Here is a 25,029-nt window from a genome sequence, read left to right on the forward strand (position 1 = left end):
TTGCTCGACCTTGTTCAAGTTTCCAGTTAAAAAGGCCAAGACTAAACAAGAGAGACTAACATCTCCTGTGACAAATAGGAAATTTAAAAGGCAAAATTGCATACATAAGCATATTGTTAGGAAAATACAAACTTGAAAATACTCTGGTGGTCTCCTTGTAACATACAGTGGCTGAAAATTGAGAGTGGATAATAAAATCAATTACAGCCTTCTGCTGTATCATCTCACAGGCAGCAAACGCACACATATCCACTTGCAACACTGGATAAGATTTTTCAGCCAGCCTATCAGATGCAAGGCAGTGGCAGCTCTGCAGGCATATTCTGCAACAGTGCAGAGATCCCATTAGTCCCTACAGCTAATCACCCAACAACAGTCCCTCAGACTTTATCCAGATAATGCATCCTGAGTAACGGCATATGAGTACAATTTGTTCACATGTAATTCGGGCCATGTAGACCCTACAGAGCTTCGCACTTAACATTGAGCTGAGTTTATCAGGCATTTATCACTAATGCATCTCAGCCTCCTGGCAGGGCTGCTAGCATTGTAAATGACACAATAGTGGACCAGAATTTCCCTGCTCTTTTGAAGAATTGCTCCACCAGAAAATTTCTTCACTGCCTTGCAGAACTGATAGTTCCACTTGCTGGCACGTGGCTTAGTAAAACTGGTGTAGCCAAAGACAAGGAAGTCTCATCCACAAAAGAAAGCTCACTGGAAACACATGATGATGGTCTAGGAGGTGAAAGAGAAAATACTGTGCCTTTTGAAAACTTGGAACAGACCTTGCAGTCTGTAGCGAGAGAGGGAGCAAGACTCTGAGGTCAAAGGCTGCATGAGTAGCAATAACAGATGCAAAGCCACGATTAGCCTAAGCAATAGGAATACTTGAAGCTAAGAAAACAACCATTGGGCTCCAAGATGGGCTGTCACATTTTGCTTTGCTTCCTCAGCAGCTTTTGTCCAAGCATGGAGTATACCGAACCTTCCTGAGCCTGACTGCTTACATGGGATCTCAGCCTTGGGTGATTTGACTGCAGGCAGTGATATGGCTGCAGGCAAAATTTTAAACTGTCAGATGAAAGAGCATGTTCAAAGATGGCTTTTGGCAGGTGTAGAGAAACGAGAGTTAGCCCACAGGAACAAGTGTTCCCTCACTACAGTGGGAGAGGGAAATGTAGGTGACAAGTGTGAAGTGTTGTATGGGACTTCAGGAGATAAAACACCACAACTACCTTAAGAAGCTAAAAGATGTGACAGCTACGTGTGTTACCTTGGGTCTCCCATTCAAAACTAATGCTGAATGCTCACCAGTGGCTCAGGTTGTTAATGCACTGACCAAGAAGCCACACTGATCTCCAAGCAAGGAAACCATCTCTGCAGGACTCCAGCCCTTTTTCTTCATCCTGTGGGGTCTTTCAATTTCCTGGAATTGCTCCTTTTGACTGGGGCACAGAACATCTTAAAAGCACTTCTGACTTGTCCTAAGCATCCCCTAAGGGATGCTGAAGGTGTCAGGTTTTACAGGAGCAGCTGTAAAAGAGGAATAGGAACACAATTTACAAGTTGTAGAAGTATTCTTGTTCTTGATCTCCATTTCCTAATGTAGCTTTAATCCTAAAAAGATCATATTTGTGAACTTTGGAGCTGGGAAATCTTTTTTTTTTCACTTGTTCCAATACAAAGAAAGTGGTTCTCTTGTATTATTGAGGGCAAAAAATAATTACTCGTTGCTTTTTACTCTCTGAAATTCCAGGAAGGTGCCTGTTCCTTTAATATTGATTTATTCAAAGAGTACTCTCACTATGTTGGCTATTCGCTAAATATCAAGTGTTAAATATATTTTGGTACTAAAAAAGAACAAATAGATTCAGCTGTAAATCTTTCCCCTTCTGCTTTGCAGAAATCACATTCTGGTGTCCTCTGGCTCTGCCCTCAGTGTCTGCAGAGACAGATGAGGGGTCACTTACAGGACCTCTCTGTAGCAAGGCCATTCCAGCTGTTGCCTGGAGAATGTAGGACATCAGCTCATGTGCATGTGGAGGGTCTCTTGGATAATCACCTATGAAAGCATTAACAGTTCCAGAGGTGACACCAATTTTTGCATTTCCCCTTGAAACCTGCCAATAGCAGTGATTGATAATGGTGTAGCCAACTCCCAGCGTAAGACTTCGTGAATACATGGCAAGACTCCAACCAATGATAAGGGAAGTTCTGTGATGAGGATACTATGGGAAGTACGGGAAGATGAGAAAGGTTGGCAGTGACAACCACACTCTTCCTTGCCAGCCTCAGGTGGCAAAAATGCTGAAATTTCGTAGAATCACAAAATCACCAGTTTGGAAAAGACCTCTTGGATCATTGAGTCCAATGATTCCTATCTGCCACTAAACTGTGTCCCTAAGCACCTCATCTACCTGTCTTTTAAATACCTCCAGGGATGGTGACTCTACCACCTCCCTGGGCAGCCTGATGACCCTTTCTGTGAAAAATTTCATTCTGATATCTAGTCTGAACCTCCCCTGGTGTAGCTTGAGGCCATTCCCCCTTGTCCTGTCCGCTGTCACTTAGGACAGAAAGAGAGTCTGGGAGTTAATGGTGATGCCCAGTGGCTCCCTCTCTCCACTCTGAACTGCATTCTCTCTGTCAGTGCCCAGTTCTGTTGGCCTGTCCACGTGCATTGCCCAGCTCACTACCATCATCTCTGCCTCCCAGCCCTCCACCAGCCTCCTGTTTCATCCAGGCACTTGATGGCTTTTCAGAATCATCATGTAATTCTCCTGTTTCTCCTGTGCATCTAATTACCAGACTTTTTTTTTTTTTTCTATGCCATGACATGACATATTTGTTCAAAAAACTGAAAGCCATCTGTTCTATTATATTTCAAAATTACTACATTTCTTATTATTATTATTGCTGCTGGTTTGGGATGCATTTTTCATTGCTTAGGGAAGTAAGAAAGCAATAAAACTTCAAGGCAGGCAAGGCACGAGCCAATAACGTATGCATTCCACATGCATAGATTGCTCAGAGTGGTTCATTCCCATCAGCAATGTCACCGCTGATCTTAAAATGGGCCTCTCTGATTCCAGCTCCCTAAACTCTTTATGAGTCTTCCTACTATTCTGATTTTCCCACTGCATGATATGGAATCCAATTTTCAGAGTCTTTAAATAGTAAGAACAATGAATATTCCTTTCCTAGCTGATATCCTGGGAATTTTCATGTGGAGCTCTGATTAGTGCTGATAAAGACAATCCTCAGATACGTGTTACAATTAATTAACTCTTCTTTAGGATAGAAAGCAACTGTACTGCAAATATCAAAAATGTGTGTTGCATCTGCTGCAATTACTGTCTCATGTTTGCAGGTCAGGAGTCAGTTTAAGAATGAGTTATTGCAGTGCAGTTGTTGCTGCAGCACCTTTCTAACGAGCTGTAATTGTGACTAGTTTGTAAGGACCAGACAAGTCAGTCTGATTGTGCCAATGAACTCCATAGCAACAGCATTTAACCAAATACAGTGCACAACTGTCCTCTTGTGCTGTTAAAAAATGGTGGTTAATGAAAGATTGTTTGATGTGGGCTTTTGCAGTTTGTTGCTACGTCTGCTTTAGAGAGAACGTGAACTAACTAAGGCAAGATTGCACAACCACCATCATCCTCACACTGATAGCCTTCAGGGCCATAGACAGGTTTAATGGTGCTTGACATGATCCAAGGTAAGGGACACCAGTGACTTTCTCCTAACTGGTCTATATAGCTCTTTCCTTATATTGAGGGTCAAAGCTTCCAAAGTAGGTTTGACAACCAGCTATTTCTAGATGTTATGTGCCAGCTGTATCTCCTGACTGGGTGGATTAGATACAGACCTGTCTATTTGCACATGAAAATGCAGCAATAGATATGTATGTGGGCACTTGTGCTAGTTGAGATGAGTCAAGGCTGTCTCACTAATAATCTTACTGCTCTGGCAGTCAAAGAATCACAGAATCACAGAATAACCAGGTTGGAAGAGACCCACCGGATCATCGAGTCCAACCGTTCCCATCAAACACTAAACCATATCCCTCAGCACTTCATCCACCCGTGCCTTAAACACCTCCAGGGAAGGTGACTCAACCACCTCCCTGGGCAGCCTGTTCCAGTGCCCAATGACCCTTTCTGTAAAGAATTTTTTCCTAACGTCTAGCCTAAACCTCCCCTGGCGGAGCTTGAGGCCATTCCCTCTTGTCCTGTCCCCTGTCACTTGGAAGAAGAGGCCAGCACCCTCCTCTCTACAACGTCCTTTCAGGTAGTTGTAGAGAGCAATGAGGTCTCCCCTCAGCCTCCTCTTCTCCAGGCTAAACAACCCCAGCTCTCTCAGCCGTTCCTCATAAGGCCTGTTCTCCAGCCCCTTCACCAGCTTTATTGCTCTTCTCTGGACTCGTTCCAGAGCCTCAATGTCCTTCTTATGGTGAGGGGCCCAGAACTGAACACAGGATTCGAGGAGCGGTCTCACCAGTGCCGAGTACAGAGGGAGGATAACCTCCCTGGACCTGCTGGTCACGCCGTTTCTGATACAAGCCAAGATGCCATTGGCCTTCTTGGCCACCTGGGCACACTGCTGGCTCATATTCAATCGGTTGTCAACCAACACCCCCAGGTCCCTCTCCTCCAGACAGCTTTCTAGACAGACTTCTCCTAGTCTGTAGCACTGCATAGGGTTGTTGTGCCCCAAGTGCAGGACCCAGCATTTGGTCTTGTTAAACCTCATGCCACTGGACTCTGCCCAGCAGTCCAGCCTGTTCAGATCCCTTTGCAGAGCCTCCCGACCCTCCAGCAGATCGACACTTCCACCCAGCTTAGTGTCATCCGCAAACTTGCTAAGGGTGCACTCGATGCCTTCATCCAGATCATTGATGAAGACATTGAACAGGGCTGGACCCAGCACTGAGCCCTGGGGGACCCCACTTGTCACTGGCCTCCAGCTGGATTTCACACCATTTCCCACCACTCTCTGGGCCCGGCCAGCCAACCAGTTTTCCACCCAGGAGAGTGTGCGCCTGTCCAGGCCAGAGGCTGACAGTTTCTCAAGCAGAATGCTGTGAGAAACTGTGTCAAAGGCTTTGCTGAAGTCCAGGAAGACCACATCCACAGCCTTTCCCTCATCCAGCAGCCGAGTCACTTTGTCATAGAAGGCGATCAGGTTAGTCTGGCAAGACCTGCCTTCTGTGAGCCCATGTTGACTGGGCCTGATCACCCGGTTCTCTTGCATGTGCCTCATGAGAGCACTCAAGATCACCTGCTCCATGACTTTTCCCTGGCACTGAGGTCAGACTGACAGGCCTGTAGTTTCCTGGGTCCTCCCTGCGGCCCTTTTTGTAGATGGGCACAACATCAGCCAGCCTCCAGTCCAGTGGGACTTCCCCAGTCTTCCAGGACTGTTGGAAGGTGATGGAAAGGGGTTTGGCCAGCACATCCGCCAGCTCCTTCAGTACCCTAGGGTGAATCCCGTCCGGCCCCATAGACTTGTAGCTGTCCAGTCGGGCTAGCAAAGCTCTGACCACCTCCTCTTGGATCACGGGAGCCTCATTATGCTCCTCTAGCTCCTGGGAACACAAGAATTCGGGGTTTGTTCATAACTTCCATGCTTTGACAGTGTTCCTTGGTGACAGAAAATAGAAAGCAGCCAGATGAATATCATCTCTATGAAGCATTTCTCACACAGGTGACTATAGAGATGGGAAGGTCCTTTATATGCTCCTGAGCAGGCATGCTTCTCAGCCAGGCAAGAGGTTCTGTGTGCTCTATGAAGCCATCTCTAAATCTGCCACTGCAGCAGTTGCATGACTGTTTTTGCACATGGCTCCAAACTGCCTGAAAAGTCAAGTAGCATACTCCAGAGGTCGGGAATTCAATTCGCTTGGAAAATGTTCCACAAAGTGGGTTAGCTGCTTTAGAAGATGCATTACAGGGATAGACTTCAGGTTTGGAAACTTTGGCCTAGTCGGTTGATTTATTGGTACTATTCTGGAATTCAAGGTTTTAACTGAACAATGTGGAAGCTTCTGTTCTGATGAATGGGAGCAGATTTTGGAGCCTGTGTAGTTTTCTGGTGTTACGGGAGGCCTTGTTTCATATTAAAGCTTTGTATTACTGAACCAGGTACTCTGACTTTGAATATCCTACCAGAAACAGTGTCCTGGATTTGTGCCCTGGAGTCCCTTTTCGGTTTGGACTAGCTTAGGAAGACAGATTATGTGCCTAAACCTGTCCTTGTCCTGGATACCCAAGAGCTTTCTTACCTGGTTTAGTGAACTAAAGCACATGCTTGGTGTTCCACCAAGACAGCATACGGGGGAGGTTTGTGTGACTTTGGTGAATGATTTGCCACTTTTGGTGAGCTTTGCCCCTTACTGTGCTCCTTACTCATCATGTACGTATATCAAGGTGAGAACAGTGAATAATGGATAAAGTATATTTGCAGCACAGGGTGTAGCTAATTTATTTGTTGTTATTAGTGTTTCCTGGATTCTTGAATATGCTCTTGTCTTTGCACTTATGAGCTAATGTGGGAGGTGGGGATGTTTGATTTGTTTTCCATGTAGCTATAAAGTAGCTGCTAATAATCATCAGCGTGTAACTTGAATTCTGTTTAAATTTATTAATAAGATGTCATATTAAAATGTTGACTTAAGTGAGCGCTATGTAATGAATATAGTCACTGTCTCTTGTTAGCATTTCTACAGCTCATTTAGCCCAAATAAAAAAAAATCTTTTCCGAATCCTAATGCACCGTCTTTCTCATCAGTATCAGCCCAACATCATTTAATCTTGCTGATGTTTTAGAATTGTGTGTCAGAATCATAAGGCAATTGATAGTTCAACCAGCCAGTGGATGGATTGAACTTTACACAGGATGTGGGCTAAAACTTTTTAAAATGATCTGTATTAAAGGTGTTTTGCTACCATTCTTGGTAACAAAGGTTTTGAGTTATTTTTGGGAGCCTTGGAATAGTCTCTGGAGGGCCACTGCATAGAGAAAAATAAAGTAGTGTTATCACCCTCTCATCATGGAAGGTTTGTTGTGCGACCAACAGCCTACCCAAACCACCAACACAAATCTGCAGTACTGATGTAAATTCATCAAAGAGATTAATGATCAGTTCTTTCAGCGTCTCTCTTAGCTCTCTGGTGTCTATAATAACCCTCAACACAGTGATGGCTCCTGGGCATACCATTCAAGAGGATGGACCGTATGCTATTTTTTTAAATTGAGCAAACCTTCTGACCTGTGAATCCTTGCTGAGACCCAGTAAAAACTGAAAAAAAAAAAAAAAATACAGAGTGATAGAAAATGGAGCATATCTGCATGGATTTTACTGGATGTCTATGAAATGATTCCGAATGTGAAAATGTATCTTTTCTTTGCCTTTAATTTCATTCAAGGATCATCCCAACTGAAAACTAGCTCCCATCTGTCATGTCATTCTTATGATTTATCAGGTACTAGAACATCTGCTTTCCAGAAACTTTTGGCAGCAGTTGCTTCCAAAGGCATACTGACAACCAGAAAATTAGATAGTGTCTCTTATGCAGAGTTTTGCAGTAGCTGTTTTCATTTGTAAGCTTTAGAGTACCTGGGGCTTAGTTCCATATAGTAAATAAACATTGTTTTACTTTTATTAAGTACAACACTTATGTTACAGTCAGTTCTTCCATGGGCTCTGATGGGCTCTGATCAAGTTCCATTGAAGGTGATAGAGCTTATCACGTGCAATAAATGCAGCATTTCTTGAATATTTTATAGACTAGAGCTCAGGGATACTCTAATGTACTCATATACTGCTCTGTAACATAGTTCTTTATAAAAGGAACTACTGAAATCATCTCACAAAAAAAGTTTCTGAGTTTCTGTCCAGTCACTTGGTGAGATCTCCCTTCTTTCCACTGGTCTTCACTCAGCTAAAGAAGGGCCAACTCTGAGGACTCCTTGTTCCTGTGAAGGACTCTGTTCAGAGGATGGGTTTTGCCATGGTAATTTTCCCCAGTGTTTCCCTAGGCATAAGTTACTTGGAGCGGTGCTTCCTGGAGCCTGAGATTCTTGTGGGAACAGTGTCTTTCCAAGGGGCTTTTTCAAGTGGAGCATTTCAATGTGGCTGTTGGCATTGTGCAGCAGAAAGATTAAAGCAGTCAGAAGAGCAGAAGGCTTTATAGACCAGCTGAGAAGGGAAGCATCCAGGGGACTGTCAAATGTTGGTGAAATTCCCCTCTCTGACAGCTCATCCTTCGCAGAAAGGCCAGTAGGAAAAGTTAGGACGAATGGGCTGAGGTCTGTGCCCCGGGTTTCTGCAGCCCAGCTCATCACAGCTCTTCTTCACCAGCCAGCCCACCACAGCTGGCCTGCAGGGACACACAAGAAGCAACACTGCAGCTCCACCAGAGATATGCTGGCCGGGGCAGCAGAGGAATGTGGACTGTCTCACTGCCTTCAGCCACAACCACAGGGAGAATATATCATGCAGGACACTGCTGATGACACCAGTAAACATCCTTTCCTCTCTCCTTTTCCAGTGTAACTGCAGACAAGGACAAGTCTATGGAACTTAAAATGGACTGATTATTTTCTTTCTTATCATTTTGATAAAGAAAAGAATTTAACACCCATTGTGTTGCTATACTTTCTCACAGAGGGCTAAAACCTGAAGTCTTATTTGTGTATATTATCTCTTTGCTGTCACCTGTAGACGTGAGGGCTGCAGGACTTTGTCCTAAAGCTCTTAAAATATGCCTACCTCTTGTGAGCAATTTTGTTAAGGATGATGTGGCAATGGTAATGAGGAGCTTGTTTAACAGTTATTTAATTAAGCTATTTACAGTACCTCTCTGTCAAATACTATTGTGTGAAATGCTTTCATTAAGCCCAGATTTCCCTGGGAAGGCCGTGTTCTAAACTGCAACAGAACATTGACCAGAAATAGTAAGAAGGAGATTTATTTACTATTCCCCTCAGATACCTGATCCTGTCCCTGGCATGGCCTCCACAAACCCTTGTGCCACATAAAGCTCACAGAGTTGGAGACATGTCCGGGAATGGGTTGAGCAACCTGGGGGAACAGCGCGTAGAGCGGTGCCCATGGAGCGATGCCAGTACACCCACAAGAGAAGGAGGAGGGCAGTTGTAAGTGCAAGTGTCGGTCAGGAGCTTGTCCACTGCTCTTCATAGCTCTTGCTGTGCTCAAAGTCTTCTTCATGGGAAAAGAGGAAGATTATATGATGTATAAGTAGAGCCAATAATTTATTGTTAGCATTTTTGTATTCTCATGGTCTACTCATTATTAGCTAAATTCTAATTGTTACAGAAGAGAATAAAAATGCAGTTAGAGTTGTTATATGCACACGTTTTAGTTTTGTAGCCTAGTACTGAACTTGCAATTCCCATCAGATTCCCAAGCAAACTGAAGGCAATGCTATGAAATTCAGAGAAAGGGAAATGGAGGGGAGCTGTGACTCATCGCCTACCTGTGAGTCAGTTTAATCACTGCAGATATGCCCCACTTCTGTTATTAACACAGCTGTGCCTTTCCTGTTGTGTTCACAGGGAAGACCAGAATTTTCAGAAGTAGTCACCAAACTAGAAGAATGTCTGTGCAATATTGAGGTAAGACACTGCAGTGTCTGCGTGTGTGCTGTGTGGCTGGGACTACAAGTGAGGAGAGCAGCAGCAGCTGAGGAAAGCAGTGGCTTTGGAGCCTGCAAGCTGCTTGTGCTGCTTTGTCCTATTATTAGCCAATGCATTATGTTTATAAGGCATGTAGTCAATAAGGTTTATATGGGAGGCAAGGACGGGATGTTGCTGGGAGCATCAGGAGCTACTCAGAGGTATACACTGAATGAGGAGCTCGACATGAGGTGTCTATGCACGCTCACAGCCCAGAAGGCCAATCATATCCTGGGCCACATCAAAAGAAGTGTGGCCAGTAGGCCAAGGGAGGTGATTCTGCCCTCTATTCCACTCTTGTGAGACCCCACTTGGAGTACTGTGTCTAGTTCTGGAATCCCCAATATAAGAAGGATATGGAACTGCTGGAACAAGTCCAGAGGAGGGCTTCAAAGATGATCAGAGGGCTGGAGCACCTCTGCTATGAGGACAGGCTGAGAGAACTGGGGTTGTTCAGCCTCGAGTAGAGAAGGCTCCGAAGACACCATATAATAGCCTTCCAGTACCTAAAGGAGACATACAAGAAAGATAGGGAGGGACATTTTACAAGGGCATGTAGTGATAGGCCGAGGGGGAACGGCTTTAATTTGGAGGGGGGAAGACAGACTTTAAGAAGAAATTCTTCACATTGAGAGTGGTGAGGTGCTGGCACAGGTTCCCAGGGAAGCTGTGGCTGTCCCATCCCTGGAGGTGTTCAAGGCCAGGCTGGATGGGGCCTTGGGCAGCCTGATCTAATGGGTGGTGTCCCTGGACATGGCAGTGACGCTGGAACTGGATGATCTTCTCAATCTCTTCCAACTCAAACCATTCTATAATTCTATGTAATAACAGTGCCTTTTTTTTAAAATCTAGTTAATGTCTCCAGCTTCCAGCAACAGCAGTGGTTCTCTGTCTCCCTCTTCATCTTCAGACTGTCTTGTTGCACGAGGAGGTCCTGGCCGTAGCCACGTTGCAGCACTGCGTAGTCGGTTTGAGTTGGAATATGCCTTGAATGCACGAGCTTATGCTGTCTGGTCGCAGAGGTATGTACCAGTCATGGTAGGGCTAAGGAGAGCATGACTCGGAAAGGGACAGAAAGAGTCCTCCCCAAGACTGCATAGCTCATGTGCCACCAACAGAAAGCCCCTGCAGCAGGGATTGTGGCCAGCTGGGGGATGTGGCTGCATGGGAAGCTAGCAGCAGAAACACACCCTGGGGCTGATCCACTGCCAGAGCCAGCGAAGAAAAGCACTTCTGCAGTCTTGTCCTCTCCTGTAACTGCTGTAGCACATGGCATTTGGATTATCTGAATGCTGTGTGAGCCATCCAACTGCCAAGAAAACAGCTAAGAATTTTCATTTTTTACTATGAGTAACATAAAAATAGCAGACAGTCAAGTCCTACTGTGTATGAGCTCTATATGCAGTACCACTGTTTTATCATGTGAAACAGCAGACCGATGACTGCCTATCCGAGAGGACAGTCATTCACTGTTTTATTGCTTCAGTCTCTGACTATATAGTGTTTTCACAAAATAGACCTTATTATTTTCCTCTGCCTGAAGAAGTGCTTCTTGTCCTTAACAATGGATGACCTTCAATAATGCAAGTGGTACAGTAAATGTATACATGATCCATACCATTGCAGGTCAATCCTCAAAGGGCTTTCCATTTCCAGAAAGGTGGGCAAGAGGTCAGGGGAGTGGATATGTGGATGGGTGGTGGAGAAGCCCTGCAATGCAGAGGAGTAACAGCAGAAAGAATTAGGGAAAGAGGTGAGTGGTCCAGTGAGAGGGAAGTCAGGAGCATTGTGGAGGTGGGTGGGATAGTGAAAGGTGGGTAGAAACAATATTCCAGAGGCATCAGCTGAGCTGGAGGAAGCTTTGCCTGCTCCTTCAGGATATGCCTGATCCACATTAAACTATCTCCAGCCTGCCAGGCAGCTCTCCTACCTCCTCCCACACGTCATACTGTCTGTCCAGGCATCGACAAGCAGCATCTCTATAGGGAACATGAATCCATCCATCCTTCTTAAAGATGTGTCTTAAAGAAGCTGGGAAATTCAGTGGCACAGACCTATCCTGTGCCTCCCAGCTCTTGCATCGGTGGTAGAGTAATAATTGTGTCCCAAGAGAGCCTGAAACAACCAGTCTGTGTCCTGCTGTTGTCAGCTGGTATCAATGTTTCATGTTCTGCTGCATGGACAATTCACTGAACTGCCCTTTCCACTTCATGACTTCACTTTACAGGTTGAAAAGCTAGATTGATCAGTTTTTCCAGAGAAAAAAACTTGAAGAGTAAGTGAAGCTGATAGCATGTCACTTTGCAGTAGTGTAATTCAGTAAACCTAGTCCTATATCCTCCCAAACCTGCACAGACAGACAACGAAAAGGCTGCCTTAGTCTCTCCTCAATAAAAGCCAGAAGCCATGAATACACCCATTAAGTTTAGACAGTCTAGTGGTAACAGACCTTTGGGGGAGTTATATATATCCACAGCATCTAATTAAGTTGATATAAAGTTCTATTTAGTACTGTGCCTTCTACTTGGACCATAAAAAGTGTCAAAGCCTGAGAACTGTGGCAAGTGGTATTTTCAATTAAAAGCCTTCTCATGCACACTCCACGAAGGTAGGCCAAAGGAAAGAACCTCTTTTTAAAGAGCAGCACTGAGCTGTTATTCTCATGAAGTATTTAAATCCAGAAGGTCTTTTTCAGTCCTCCACTCAAGTATCAGATACGGTCTGATAGATCTGAGCTCTCCTTCGTATCAAAACTGTCCTGAAGCACCTCTATGGGCTGCACGGCTTCCCTGTGCTGTTGGCAGCATCACTGTAACCATTGCCTTGTCCTTTTAACAGCTCATTGGAAATAAATGGACTAAGGACTAAAGAAGAACAATTTGGGCTTCTTGGGTTTGTGTGTGCTTGGTTTCGGTCCATCAGTAATCTGAGAAGGGCTGGCAGAGGGCAGTCCTGTACGTGATAGCTCCTTAGGATCAGGAATAAACAATGTGTTGGCAGGACAATGGTTTTGGTCAATGATGGGAAGAAAATTCAGTACTATTCTTTCCCAGTGAAACTAATTTGTGGGAATCTGTTAGCATTGATGCACCAAATAAATTACAATGATCCTAGATTGATGCCTAGAGTCGCTTCTAAAATAGTAATGTACAGATAATTGTGAAGCCCCAAACAGTGTGTTTGAGGGAAGCTACTTTGAGAATGGATGAAATGTGAGCATGCGATTCATGTTCTCGCTTCACAACTTTTTCTTGGCTTTTGTTTACTGCAAATGCCAATGGCTGGGCATCAGGTTGATACATTTCATGTTGCTGCCTTTTCCTTCCAATTCTGTGGAAAAAGGTCTCATGGTCTGGAGATGTGACCTTTATCAGTCTTATCTAAACTGACACCTCCGATTTCATTTGCAGCACTGGCCAACACCCTTCTCAGGGTCCGTCTTTGGATGATATGAGAAGAAACTTCCAGTACCCACCAATTGACAAAAATGGTGAGTAAATGCAGACTCTCAATCTAACCTTCATGCCAATCTTTGCTTGTACCAGACTCAGCTGATGCATCCTAGAAGGACCTGGTGGCTGGCATGAAGCCACTTTCAGTATGTGCTTGTCAGGGTGTTACAGGCTTTATCTGAAGGCGTGAAGCAGAAGCATACCCCAGCTCATTCACCTTCCAGGCCACAATACTACAGTGGGACTACACCTGCTGAGCATGTGATTTTTGGAAAGCCTCCCGCTGCTGTCCCACGGTGCTGTTCCTGCTGCCAGTACCAGCTGATCTCTTTGCCCGAATGTCCTCAGCTGCTCCAGGGCCATGTCACCTCCGCATTTCAGCCCTGACATGTGACCAGGGCTAGTCACAGAGGCTGCTGTGTTTGCTGAACAAACAACAGCACAGCACACATCATCACCTTTGCCTGGTGGCAGCACCACAGACTGTGCTAACACCATTTGCCCAGAGCCACGCAGATATCCTAGATCTCCTTCCCCCCACCCAGTACAAGTGTGAAAATCCAAGAGATGTTTTCTGAAACCATTGCTAGAGGGATCACTATCCCAGAGCACAGCAGTACACCTGGACACAGCAGATGCAAACCCAAATTCACCACCCCTGGAGGTGACGTGTTGATGTGGCTCTTAGGGACATGGTTTAGTGGTGGAGATGCCAGTGTTAGGTTTACAGTTGGACTTAATGATCTTAAAGGCCTTTTCCAACCTAAATGATTCTGTGATTCCATAATTCTGACACACTCTAACAAAAGCACCAGCGAGCAGGCAGGAATCAAGGCTTTGGCACTGCTTGTGCCAGTCATTTCTGCTCTGAATGCTAGGTAGAGGGGTTTTCATAAATGTTTATATCAGACTTGGAGATGTGATGACAAAAGGAGGCAAACAAAACTGGCAGGAGCCATGAGGCTGACATGACAGAGCACCGTATCAACATCTTCTGTACCAAGGAGTGAGACTGGGTTCTGACAGACAACATGGACTCCTAAGTAGAGGCATACACCACAGTCACTGCTGGTCAATGCCCAACAGGAAGGTCTCTCTGCTGAGAGCAGAGGTGTTCCATGCTACGTTAAGTTTGTTTCTGTGAGGCACACTTGCTAAGTACGCACGAGGAAAACATCGGGTTTTCTTCTGTATGCTTTATGCTCACAGACATTTTTATGCATGTTCAAATGGCAACTGTGTTGAATGGATCCATTGACTTTACGGTGTTGCTGTCCCCTGCCCTGGGGCTTTCTGACCCCACTCCTGGCACCTGCTCTCTTTTCTGACACTTTCCTACCTGTTTTCTCACCAGGAAAACACAGTATTCTGTTCTGCCTGAGGCATATCTCAGAAGCTCGTGATCTTTGCCACTTTTCACAGCCCTCAGCATGACTCTTACACTCCCTCCCCTCCTCTAAACTGAGCACATTGGGTGAGGAAAAAAAGAAAACCCGGTCATGCAAATATTTACCGAGTACAACACTAACATCAGCGTTGCTGTCATAACAAGTAGTGAGGCAACAACATTCAAAGCTGAAAAAAGAACAAAAATTTTGTTATTATTTGCTGTATGTGGATTCCCTTGGGACACAACTTTTATCAGGTACCCGGAAACTAGAAAGCTTGAGGAGGAAGAAAACAAGAACAAATCAGAAATATTTAGTGAACTCATAAAGTAGGACCATCCAGGCAAAACTGGAGAGGGTTCCTCAGGTCTGTATTTAAAAGGGACACAAGGGAATGAAGTGGAGAAAAGACTCTCCATGGCTGCGTTTAAGAAGTGATTTCAGACTCCACTCATGGAACCTCGAGATGTATTTTCAAATGTACCTGTTCTTTGAATCATAGTTTCCATAAAAGGGAACCAAAGCATGTCCACGGGAAGGAAGGTGGCCCCAGCCAGATTTCCACGTTCCAGATCAGGATAGCAGACCTGTGGTGCAGCATAGCTTGATCACAGCCAAGAGGTGGTCAAGCTGAGCCTTGTGCTAACTCAGCTAACAATGGAAAAATGCAGACTGGTACAGAGGAAAGTGGAGATCCTGCCTGCTAAACACAGCAGGAATGAAAAGCCACTCCTTGCCACATACTCCATTTAAGCAGGCTTATGCATCTCAAAGTTGGGTCCTACAGTGTCTCTAGGATATGTATTAATAACTCAAGAAGCAGCTGAATCACCATACCTTGTTGCCAAGACCAGCCTCAGCTGCTTTGGAGGCCCACGACAGTACTCTGCCGCCCAGCCATCACTTGCTCTGACTACATCCCAGTCTTCGAGATCTTGTTAGAGTGATCAAGCCAGTGCCATGCAGAGCAGCACATCAGAAGACAAAACTCTGAGCCCCTTTTTATGAGAGTGCCTGATCTAATGACTGCAAATATTTGCACCCATTATTTATGCCACATAAACTGATTTCACAGCTGTCTTTCCCCATTCATGTCCATTTTTATCTTTTTTCCTCTATTTGCGTTTTGCGCAATGTTTTCCATTATCCTCGTTTGCACTTGCAGTCCGTAAACAGTAGAGAATACATTCACTTTTTTTCTTTCTCAGTAAAAGACCCCTAAGCACTCTGCTTCTGTTTCTGCAAGAGCCTTCGTGATAGTAAACAATTTTCTTCATTAAGTGTATCTGAAAATAGAAATTCCACAAGTAAACACAGCCATGACTTCAGAGAAAGCAAAGCATCTGCTCTTCATGGGAAGCATCACAAATCGTGAGTTAAAACAGTGCCAGGCAAGCAGTGAAATCACATAGGGCAGATGCACGCTGCCCAAAGAAAACTGTTTATCCTCTAAAATCTAAGACTGATGTAAACACAGAGTTTAATTTTTACTTTACTCTCCGCCTTGCTCACTGCACCTCTCAGATGCTGGCAGATGAGCTCATCATGCTGCTGCAACAGTTACCAGAGTTTCCTGGCTGCAGAGAAGGCCCTGGCAAGGCTTGTGGCACAGAGGCTGTCCTGCAGGCAGGGAAGTGTCTGTACTCACTGAGTAGTTGTGCAACAGGGCAATCCCAGGCTGTGGCGTAACACAGCATCATCCCTCTTGGCACCGGGAAAGGGCACCTGTCTTCCTTGGCAGGGAAGACAGGAACCCTGGGATCCAAGCCAAGCATCCCCACGCTCTTGATTCTGACTGATAGGAAACTCTCAGGCACTGCAAGGGGGGAAAAATCCACACAGGATGTGGTCAGGGGGGCTGGACACATGAAAGCATGTATTAAAGAGAAGGTTCCCCACCGTGTGGCAGCAGGAAGGCAAATGGAAGTGGCAGGGGAGCAATGGATGGTCTCCCACCCAGTGTGACCCATGTACCATGGCACAGTGCAAAGTATTGTCATCATAGCTCAAACATATGTCCTGCTCTTGTGATGGCACAGACTGTCGTTCCTCATGTACACAGTGCTGCCCCACAGCTTTGGCTTCAGCGATGACACATGCTGCCTTCACCTCCCAATATTCAGGGCACATCCAGCATGGGCAAGAACATTGAGGCATAGGACATCTAGTACATACGTGAGATTTCTGCCACACTTCAAAGCATAGTGTGTCATGATTAGGAGATAAACCAAGGTTGCTTGATCACAGTTTAGGGATGCCATGGCCAGTTCTGCTGTAATTACCAGAGTCTTAATTTTGTGTGGCTATGTGTCTTTTCTGTTTGGCAGCAGGAATTTGGCATGCAGGAGCCTTACCAATGTTTTCTAACCCTTCTCCAGCCCCACCTTGTGACCCAGAAAGTTTTTCTGTTCTAGCTTCTCTGTTCTCTTGTTTCCCAAGCATCTGAATATCTCTGTACAATGTCCAGTTATCAAGATATTTGAGTTGGCGCTTGTGGATTTTTAATGCTTGTACAGTAAAATGTGAAACATGAGATTGATGACACTGTGTAAAGGGAAAAATGGTTTCTTTGGCATTGTTGGAGCAGCTCATTCCAAATACAGCGCTGGCAAGAGCAGCTGCTTTCTGTTTTGTAGCGTTAAGATTCAAAATATTTTAAGGACACTTATCAGACTATTTATTTCGAGCTCTTTGAAGCTCTAGCTGAAAGGGTATAAAGGTATTTCTTTTAATGGCAAACTTCCACTGTGTTATTAAAACATTGAGCTTCATGTTTTTAGTTCAGCCACCAAAGTTGCTTTGCACTTGTCCTTATGAGTTCACTGCATGAAGGACAGGGTCTATTTGCTTGCAATTGAAATTTTCTCTCAGCAGGTGATGGAAATCTGCAGACAGTAACAAGGTATCAGCATGATCTGTGCCTATTTATCTCAAAATTATGTGCCCATTATTTCATTGACATTCTCAGTGCAGGAAAGTGTGAGGAGGAATCACTGTTACGTGGAGCCACACATAAACTTCTCTCTGCATCTTGCAGGCTACGTGTCAGATCCCATGAGTACCATGAGATTCCATTCCTGCAGCAGCAGTGGCAGCTTTGAAGAAAGCAGCTGAAAGCCTCAGCCCTCCACCTGCGGAGAGACTTGCCACCAACCAGAAGTAACAGTTCTCTTCAATAATCCTGGCTCCTGGGCACCCTGTGTAACACCAAGTGTTCCTAAACTGAACAGCTTTATTCATTCACAGCAAATATATATCTGTTATATCTTCTGCTCTAGCACCTTTCTCTGCTTTCCTGCTTGAGGGTGTGGGGTTTTTTGGCGGTGCGCATATGTTCTTTAACAAAGCGGATGTCCACAAGGAATGCTGCACTTACATCTGGAGCATTAATAATATGATGAGATGAAATTAAAATGCATCTATTATAGTTTCAGAGCTCTGAGGCAAGGTGCTGCTACCTTGGACAGCACGAAGGCGTGGGGCTATCGGCACCTCCTGACTGGTGGGTGCCAGACAGCTGCCAGCCCAGATACATCAAGAAGAGGAGCAACCTGTTGCTCCCCACCACTATCCAGGCTGCTGTGGAGGCAAAGCTGTTCCTGCTCCCAGCTTCTGAATAGCTCGACTTTCTTTTGTGAGTTCCCTGAAGTCCCAGTTGTGTCCCATGTCTCATTTTCTGCACCACGGGCTCAGGCAGCTCCCCAGCACAGCAGCCCATGGCTACAGCTCTTCAGAGCCCTGATCTGTGGAAGCTTTCCTGCTTGCTGAAAATAAAGAGATGTTTGGATGGCTGTTTTAACTGTATTCTTCCAGACATTTGTGTTTTCTTATCCACTTTCTTGTTTTGGTTTGAGTGATTGTTTTCCCTGAAGAGTGTAAGCTTTCATTCAGTCATTTCCTCACAAAAAAAAAGCGCAGCACAGTTACTGCAAACCAAACTTTTAACCAGAAGGAAAATATGCAAAACTAAATCCCGGTCCATAAATGTTCAGTGCAGACAGGTAGAATTGCATCCCAGATGTGACAGTCTTAACGTAGTGCAAAGCTGCGGTTTTGACTCAAAGCAAACCTGCAGCAGGAGGCCATTAGGCACAAGCTGAGCTCCAAGGGCTGTGAGAAAATGACCAGGCTTTGCAGCAGCAAAGCTGATCTCTAGAAAGTAAAAAGAATATAAAAAGGGCTGGGGGGAACTCAAACTCTCCTCTTTGAAGCAATTACAGTTAATTGTACTGCTATTTTCTGTAATCTTTTCTCAAATTAGAAAAAAAACTAACTGCAAGCAATCCTGCCGTAATATTATTCCCTACCTGGATTCAAAGACACAACTGTCGTATTGGCCAGGTGCAAACCAGTGCTGCCACGTGTTACTCTGTGGATACTTTTCAGGATGTTGGTCTCTTAGAACTATGATCCCTGAACCGAGGTCTTTGATGAGGCATCCTGCAGTGTGACACAGATGAACTAGAAAAGTGTAGACTTTCCCAACTAACATCTCCCATGCCCACCATAACTTTCACAATCCTGAAGCAATGAAAATGGGGAAGATTTCACTTAGCAAGGGTCAGAGATGGTTTTTTATTTGTTTTGTTTCACTTGCTGAAAAATGCTGTGGGAGGAAAGGGAAATAACTACATCTCACTGTAAGTGAATTGTTGCTGTCAGCCCCTGGTAGCACCCAGCAGTTACCTTCTCCTGTGTTTGGTCCTTGTTTCAGTTGTGGTCTCAACTGCATGAGCAGTCACTGGGCTAATGCAAACAATACAATAAATACACAGACGGCCCTGGGATGCAGCTCACTAGGGGACATGTTGGACCCTTTGTCAAATTCCCCAGCCTCCATAAGAAGTGCAGCTGGGAAAAACATCCCATTGGTGCAAGTGGCCCTCAGCGAGCCTCCCATCCAGCTCCCGACCGCAGGAGCCAAAGAGCCTCAGCACCTGACCCTGACAGCACCAGCACTGCCTGCTCCGGCACCAGTCCCTGTGCCCTCATGGGCTGTGGGTTGAGGCAGAGCCACTTCTTCCAGCCTACAGAAACATATTTGTACCTCGAGCTTCGCATGAGGGGCCCAGCCCTCTCTTTCCAGCTCACACTTGTGCTTCCTTTTAGCACAGACAGAAAGCTCTGACTCTCCCATCCTTACAAAATGTCTCCATAAACTCAAAATCACACCCATGGCAGCCTCTTCACTCTGCAGTTGAGCCAGGTTTTCATGACCTGATAGCCCTCTCAGTTTAACACCTAATCATTGTGAAACTGAGGAATTCAGTGCAGCAAAATGAAGAAAACATTAGTGCAGCCTCTGAAATGGTGATTTGTAAATGGTGAGATGGAATGTCAACTGCAATGTGTTAAAACAAGATTAACAACTAAGATAACAATATATAGTTCTCTGAAATCCCTTTTGGCCAGAAACACTCTGAGGACAAATCCTGATGCTTCTCCAGCGCTGAATAAAGAATAACTGCCTTAATAGTTAAATTAATTATTGACTGTAAATTTTTTTGTTTCACCTCCTGACTGCAGTGCAGTGTTTCAGAGGATCAAATACTGCTCACCACTGGAAGGGTACTTCTCCTGATGCTTTCACAGCTTTCAGAGACAGTAAGTCTTTGGTCTGAGCAGGCCTCTGGACAAACCTGTAGAGCTCTCCACCCCATCTTTGCAAAGCTTTAGCAATAAGTCAGTGTCACAACGTGGGCAATGCTCTCTTAAGAGCTTTAATGAAAAGGAGCAAGAGGAAGCTTCAGTCTTTCCCATAGATCAAAGGAGATCATCTATCATCATGACAACTTTTCAGAACAATGATTAGCATTGTTATGTTGCAAATGCCTCACCTAGCAGGAGTATGGCTATAGAATTTGTGGTCCTTAAGTCTTGAAAGAGCATTAGCCAATGAGAGAGGAAACAGCTGTGCACAAGGACCCCACCCTGCAGCATCAGAGCTGAGAATAGGCACATCTGCATGACTCAATGCGAACAGCCAGAATTTGTTCTGCTTAAAAACATCCTCCTTGATCATTTCCATTTTTAGTTCCTGAAAGCAGAAAAAGAGGGTAAAACACACTGAAATCAGCATTCTTCCTCCCTCAGATAAATCACGGTGGGGAGAAAGAGATGTCCCCTGAGCCAATTCCAGTTCATTGCTAACAAACAATTCCAAGCTTGCTGCTAACACCCTCCCAGTCAAACACAACATTACCAACACAGGCTGAACTCTGTCCTCGTTGCCCTGAAGTCCTCAGCACAGGAAAGACATGGACCTTTTGGAGTGGGTCCACGAGAGGCCGCAAAAATGATCTGAGGGCTGAAGCACCTTTCCCTATGAGGTCAGGCTGAGGAGTTGGCGTTGTTCAGCCGGGAGAAAAGAAGGCTCCGGGGAGACCCTACTGTGTGTTGCCTTTCAGTACTTAAAGGAGGCTTAAAAGAAATATGGGGAGAAACTTTTTAGCAGAACGTCTTGTGACAGGACAAGGGGTAATGTCTTTAAACTAAAAAAGGGAAGATTCATATGAGGTATAAAGAAGAATTTTTTTTTACTGTAGGGGTGGTGGGGCACTGGAACAGGTTGCCCAGAGAGACGGTGAATGCCCCATCCCTGCTAACATTCTGGGTCGACTTGCACGGGGCTCTGAGCAATCTGATCTGGTTGAAGATGTCTCTGTTCACTGCAGGGGACTGGTCGGGGTGGGCTTTAAGGATCCCTTCCAGCCCAAACCGTTCTGTGATCCTATGATTGCAAACCGTGACAAAACAACATCCAGATTCCTCTGCAACTAGGGAAAATCTGTTGTATTCTTTCTAGAAGTAAAAGCAACATCGGAACAACTGGCAAGTTTTGAGGAAACCTATGCAGAGCAGACGGGAGAAGGTGCGTTTAGGGTGCTGATGAAAATTCCCTATGTGACTCTCTAATTGACCAGATGTTTCACACATAGAGCTCCCAAAGCACAGGTAGGCACCAAGCTGAAGAATGCTGAGGCAGACAGAGATTCGATCTCATTCCTCAGAGTTTGTACTGCCCAGTGTATGAGACACCAACAGGACAGAAAGTATTAATGATCTTATCTGAAAAAACTAGTACCAACATTAAATTTCTGTTTCAACATGAATTTGTTGTTACAAATACCTCTGCATTAAGTCTCTTTCCCTTGCTTAAAACAATCATACAGTGACATGCAGCCACTGTACCTGAAAACCAGAAACTAAACTGGATTAGTGAGCAGAAAATAGAGCAAGGAAAGCAAACTGCATTTGCAGTAATGCCTCTGTGTACTCACTGTTACCAGAGCTGCACGGTATGATCTCTCAGCCCTTCCTTGGAAATGCCAGAAGTGGACACATGGAAGCAACAACAACAAACAATCAAAAAGTTTTTGAAGGCAAAAATGCTGTAGTTTAGAGGGCTCTTTACAAGGCCAACTGCTATTTTTCAACAGGTGAAAAGCATCTCTTTAACCTGTGGACTGTCACAAGGAATTACTTCAGCTGTGTAAATCAGTAAAGATACATTTGAGGCACAACCATCAGTACTCAGTGACAAGCTACTGAGAATACCTGGCAGTTTAGGGAGTTAAAAGAGGCCTTTCTGATCAGCCAAAAATGAGTTTTGCCAGTGGCAAGACTGTTGCATAGTTTGCTTTTCTCACATATGCTTTGTTCAATAAATAGTATTTTTTCGGGAGGGGGGTTGGGGAAGGGCACACCTTGATTTTTCCCTAAGTGCCGCCTACATTTTATCACTTTGAAGTTAATTTTTAACTAGCCATGGGAAGAAGAGCAGAAATTACCATGGGTAGCCTTTCAAAACTGTAAAATTAATAAAATTATCCATTTCAATAGGTTTGCTTCTTACCAATTTCCACATTTTCAGATCACAAATATACTTGTGTTTTGAAAGGGAAGGAACAGTACATCTTTCATAGCCACACCTAGAGTTCCCTGAAGATGAGATGGCCAAGTTCAGCTCAATTCCGTAAGTGTCTCAAGTCCTCCGTCCACCTTAGGAATCAGTTGCCTTAAAGGACTCAGAGACATGAAGAGTAATGCAATGTCCCAGGTATAAAGCTGGCTTGTGCCATCCCACAGGTGTGCCAGGGAGCTGTGTGTGGCACTGCCAGCATGCAGAACAAGGGAGGGAAAGTGGGGTGTATGAGCAGGGGAAACCAACCCGTACTCTGTGGGGAGAGCTGTTGGGATGGGCAAAGGGGCATTTCCTTATCACAGGCCAAAGTTCACGGGTTTCTTTCCTGTAAATACAGCTGTCAGAGAAGAAGTGCGAGAGAAAAGAGATGATCCCACTAATATGATAGGAGACCAGAAACTGTGGAGTGGCTTTGGGAAATGTGATTTTTTTTTAATCAGTATATAAACCCAGAGTATTTGAAGTGAGGGATTTTCAGAGCAATAAGAGAACTTGTACGAGTTGGCATGTCCCTAACCAAAGGATCCAGTTCCCTAACTGTTACAGTCATATGCACAAGAGCCATTTATAAATATTTTAAGTGTTTTAAATAATTAATTATTAGTTTTCCAATAACTTACAACCACTACTGCATAGTTCATCTGGGACGTTCCTGATGTCCCAGGTCTTGTGGAGCCCAAGAGTGTCTTGGAAGTTCAGCTACCTCTTGATACCAACTGTTGCCTTATTTTCTAGAAGGCTGAAGTGGATCTAGTCTGCTCTCCTACTGCTGCTGCAAACTCATACTGCCACTTAATCATCTTCAGCATGTTCCAAAATCTGGATCTCTTTAAAGGAAGCTTCTATCCATACAAAAAGAGCAGTAAGTACTGGAAGTGTAGGTTGGCAGCTGGTGAGAGGCTGCACCAAGAGGAGAAATCTGCTTCAGAGACACCTTCCATCTTGAGGACTACCTGCCCCGGAGTGGCCCCAGTGCCACTGCTGCCTGCCCTGTCATCACTAAACGTATGCTTTAGAACCACCCCTGGAAAGGGAGAGCTTAGCAGGGCCATAGCACAGAGGGGACGAGTCCCTCAGCCAGAATAGGGCTGCTCTGGCTCCTGTGTGGCTGCAGCTCCCATAAGAGTTCTCCCATAAGAGCTCTCAATTTGCAGACTGAGTATTATTAATGAGTATTTTGCAATGGTTGGCAGATCACGCTGGCACTTGCCTACAACAAATGAATCAAACCTCTTCTCTTTCGCATTTTCACTACTCAGTAAAGCAGTTAGGTGTCAAATAAGCACTGTGTGGATCATGACCTATCCGAGTACAGCCTTAGTTTTAACCCTGACCCTTCCAGGGGATCACTGCCATGGCAAAAGCCTGCACTCCTCCCTCTGCCTTTGTTCGTCTGTAATGCTGGAAGTGCAACCCATGTGGATGAATAAGCATTTGTAAGTGGCTTGAGTACAGCCATGCTCATGGGCTGCAGGCATTTCCTTTCCATGGGGATCTGCAAGGCACAGTTTTAGTGGCACAAATATTTGGCCCAACATTAGTCATGGAGTTAGAAAGCAGAGATAAATATTGCAGACCAGGCCCTACTTGACTGGCAAGTATGATCTTTAGAGTGAAAGAACTGGCAAAATATCAAGGAACTACACAAATTGGTACAGAGGTTTTTATGCACCCAAGTAAATGGGCAGGTGTGCATATGTACAAAAACAAGGTCATTAGCATTAATTTAAATTCTGGCTACTTTGCATACCAGATCTATTCAACTGTAGAGTACGCAAACACAGTTTATCTATTTACTGCTCTTATTTTATATTCAACAAAACTGAAAATGTCTTGGTCCAATGAATAAGCCACCTCTGATTTTATGGACATACCCTGGTTAAAAGGAAATTGTTGAATGGTCAAACCATTGTTGAATGGTGAAAAGTCAAAAACATGCTTTGTAAGCAAACTGCTCACACCTTGCACAGAATACACATTTCAACCACACTGCTCAGCATCACTTGATGCAATGCTTTCATTTAAACTGCTGAGGACTGTATAACTATCATTAGTGGGTTTTGCCTCCTTTTCTCGTTCAAAGCTGTTCCTGGTATCCACGTTGACCAAACAAACGCAATCATCTTCAGTACAGGAGGGAACATGAATTACTTGGTCCCATTTAAATTTCCTATCTGATGTATATCAATCTTACATTAACTTACATTAAGTGACTTACATTAAGTGACTTACTTTAACAATCCATTCAAAACCCTGCTCATTTCAATTCTAGATCGCAATCTGAGAACAGAGTCACAATCCCCTTGTGTAGGAGCTGAGCATCCTGCACCCCACCGAGCGATGCCTGCCGAGCTGCTGCACGTACAGCACTGTACACCATGGCCTGGCAGCCTCTCAGGAAGCTCTCTGAGGTGCAGCAGAGCTGGAAGGGAGATGTTTGCAGCAGAGATCCTCAGTCAGCACTGATCCACCACCAGCGCTGGGCTGAAACAGCTGCAGTTATAACACAGCTTCCACAGGCCCAAGGGTTACTACTGACTGACACCACCAAAAACAAAAA

General features: G+C 44.8%; 1 protein-coding gene across 1 annotated transcript in view; it reads left to right on the plus strand.

Annotated features, from left to right (window-relative positions):
* Nucleotides 1–17,739, plus strand: part of LOC138723182 (serine/threonine-protein kinase TNNI3K-like) — a 79,151-nt gene extending 61,412 nt beyond the window's left edge. Inside the window, exons 22-25 of the mRNA XM_069862097.1 lie at nt 9,586–9,645; nt 10,558–10,727; nt 13,116–13,195; nt 17,583–17,739. Of these exons, the coding sequence (XP_069718198.1) occupies nt 9,586–9,645; nt 10,558–10,727; nt 13,116–13,195; nt 17,583–17,659 (387 nt within the window). The 3' untranslated portion in view covers nt 17,660–17,739. The remainder of the gene's footprint in view (nt 1–9,585; nt 9,646–10,557; nt 10,728–13,115; nt 13,196–17,582) is intronic.
* The last annotated feature ends 7,290 nt before the right edge of the window (nt 17,740–25,029 follow it).

Source organism: Phaenicophaeus curvirostris, chromosome 8 (genome assembly GCF_032191515.1).
Source record: "Phaenicophaeus curvirostris isolate KB17595 chromosome 8, BPBGC_Pcur_1.0, whole genome shotgun sequence".
NCBI classification, from domain to species: domain Eukaryota; kingdom Metazoa; phylum Chordata; class Aves; order Cuculiformes; family Cuculidae; genus Phaenicophaeus; species Phaenicophaeus curvirostris.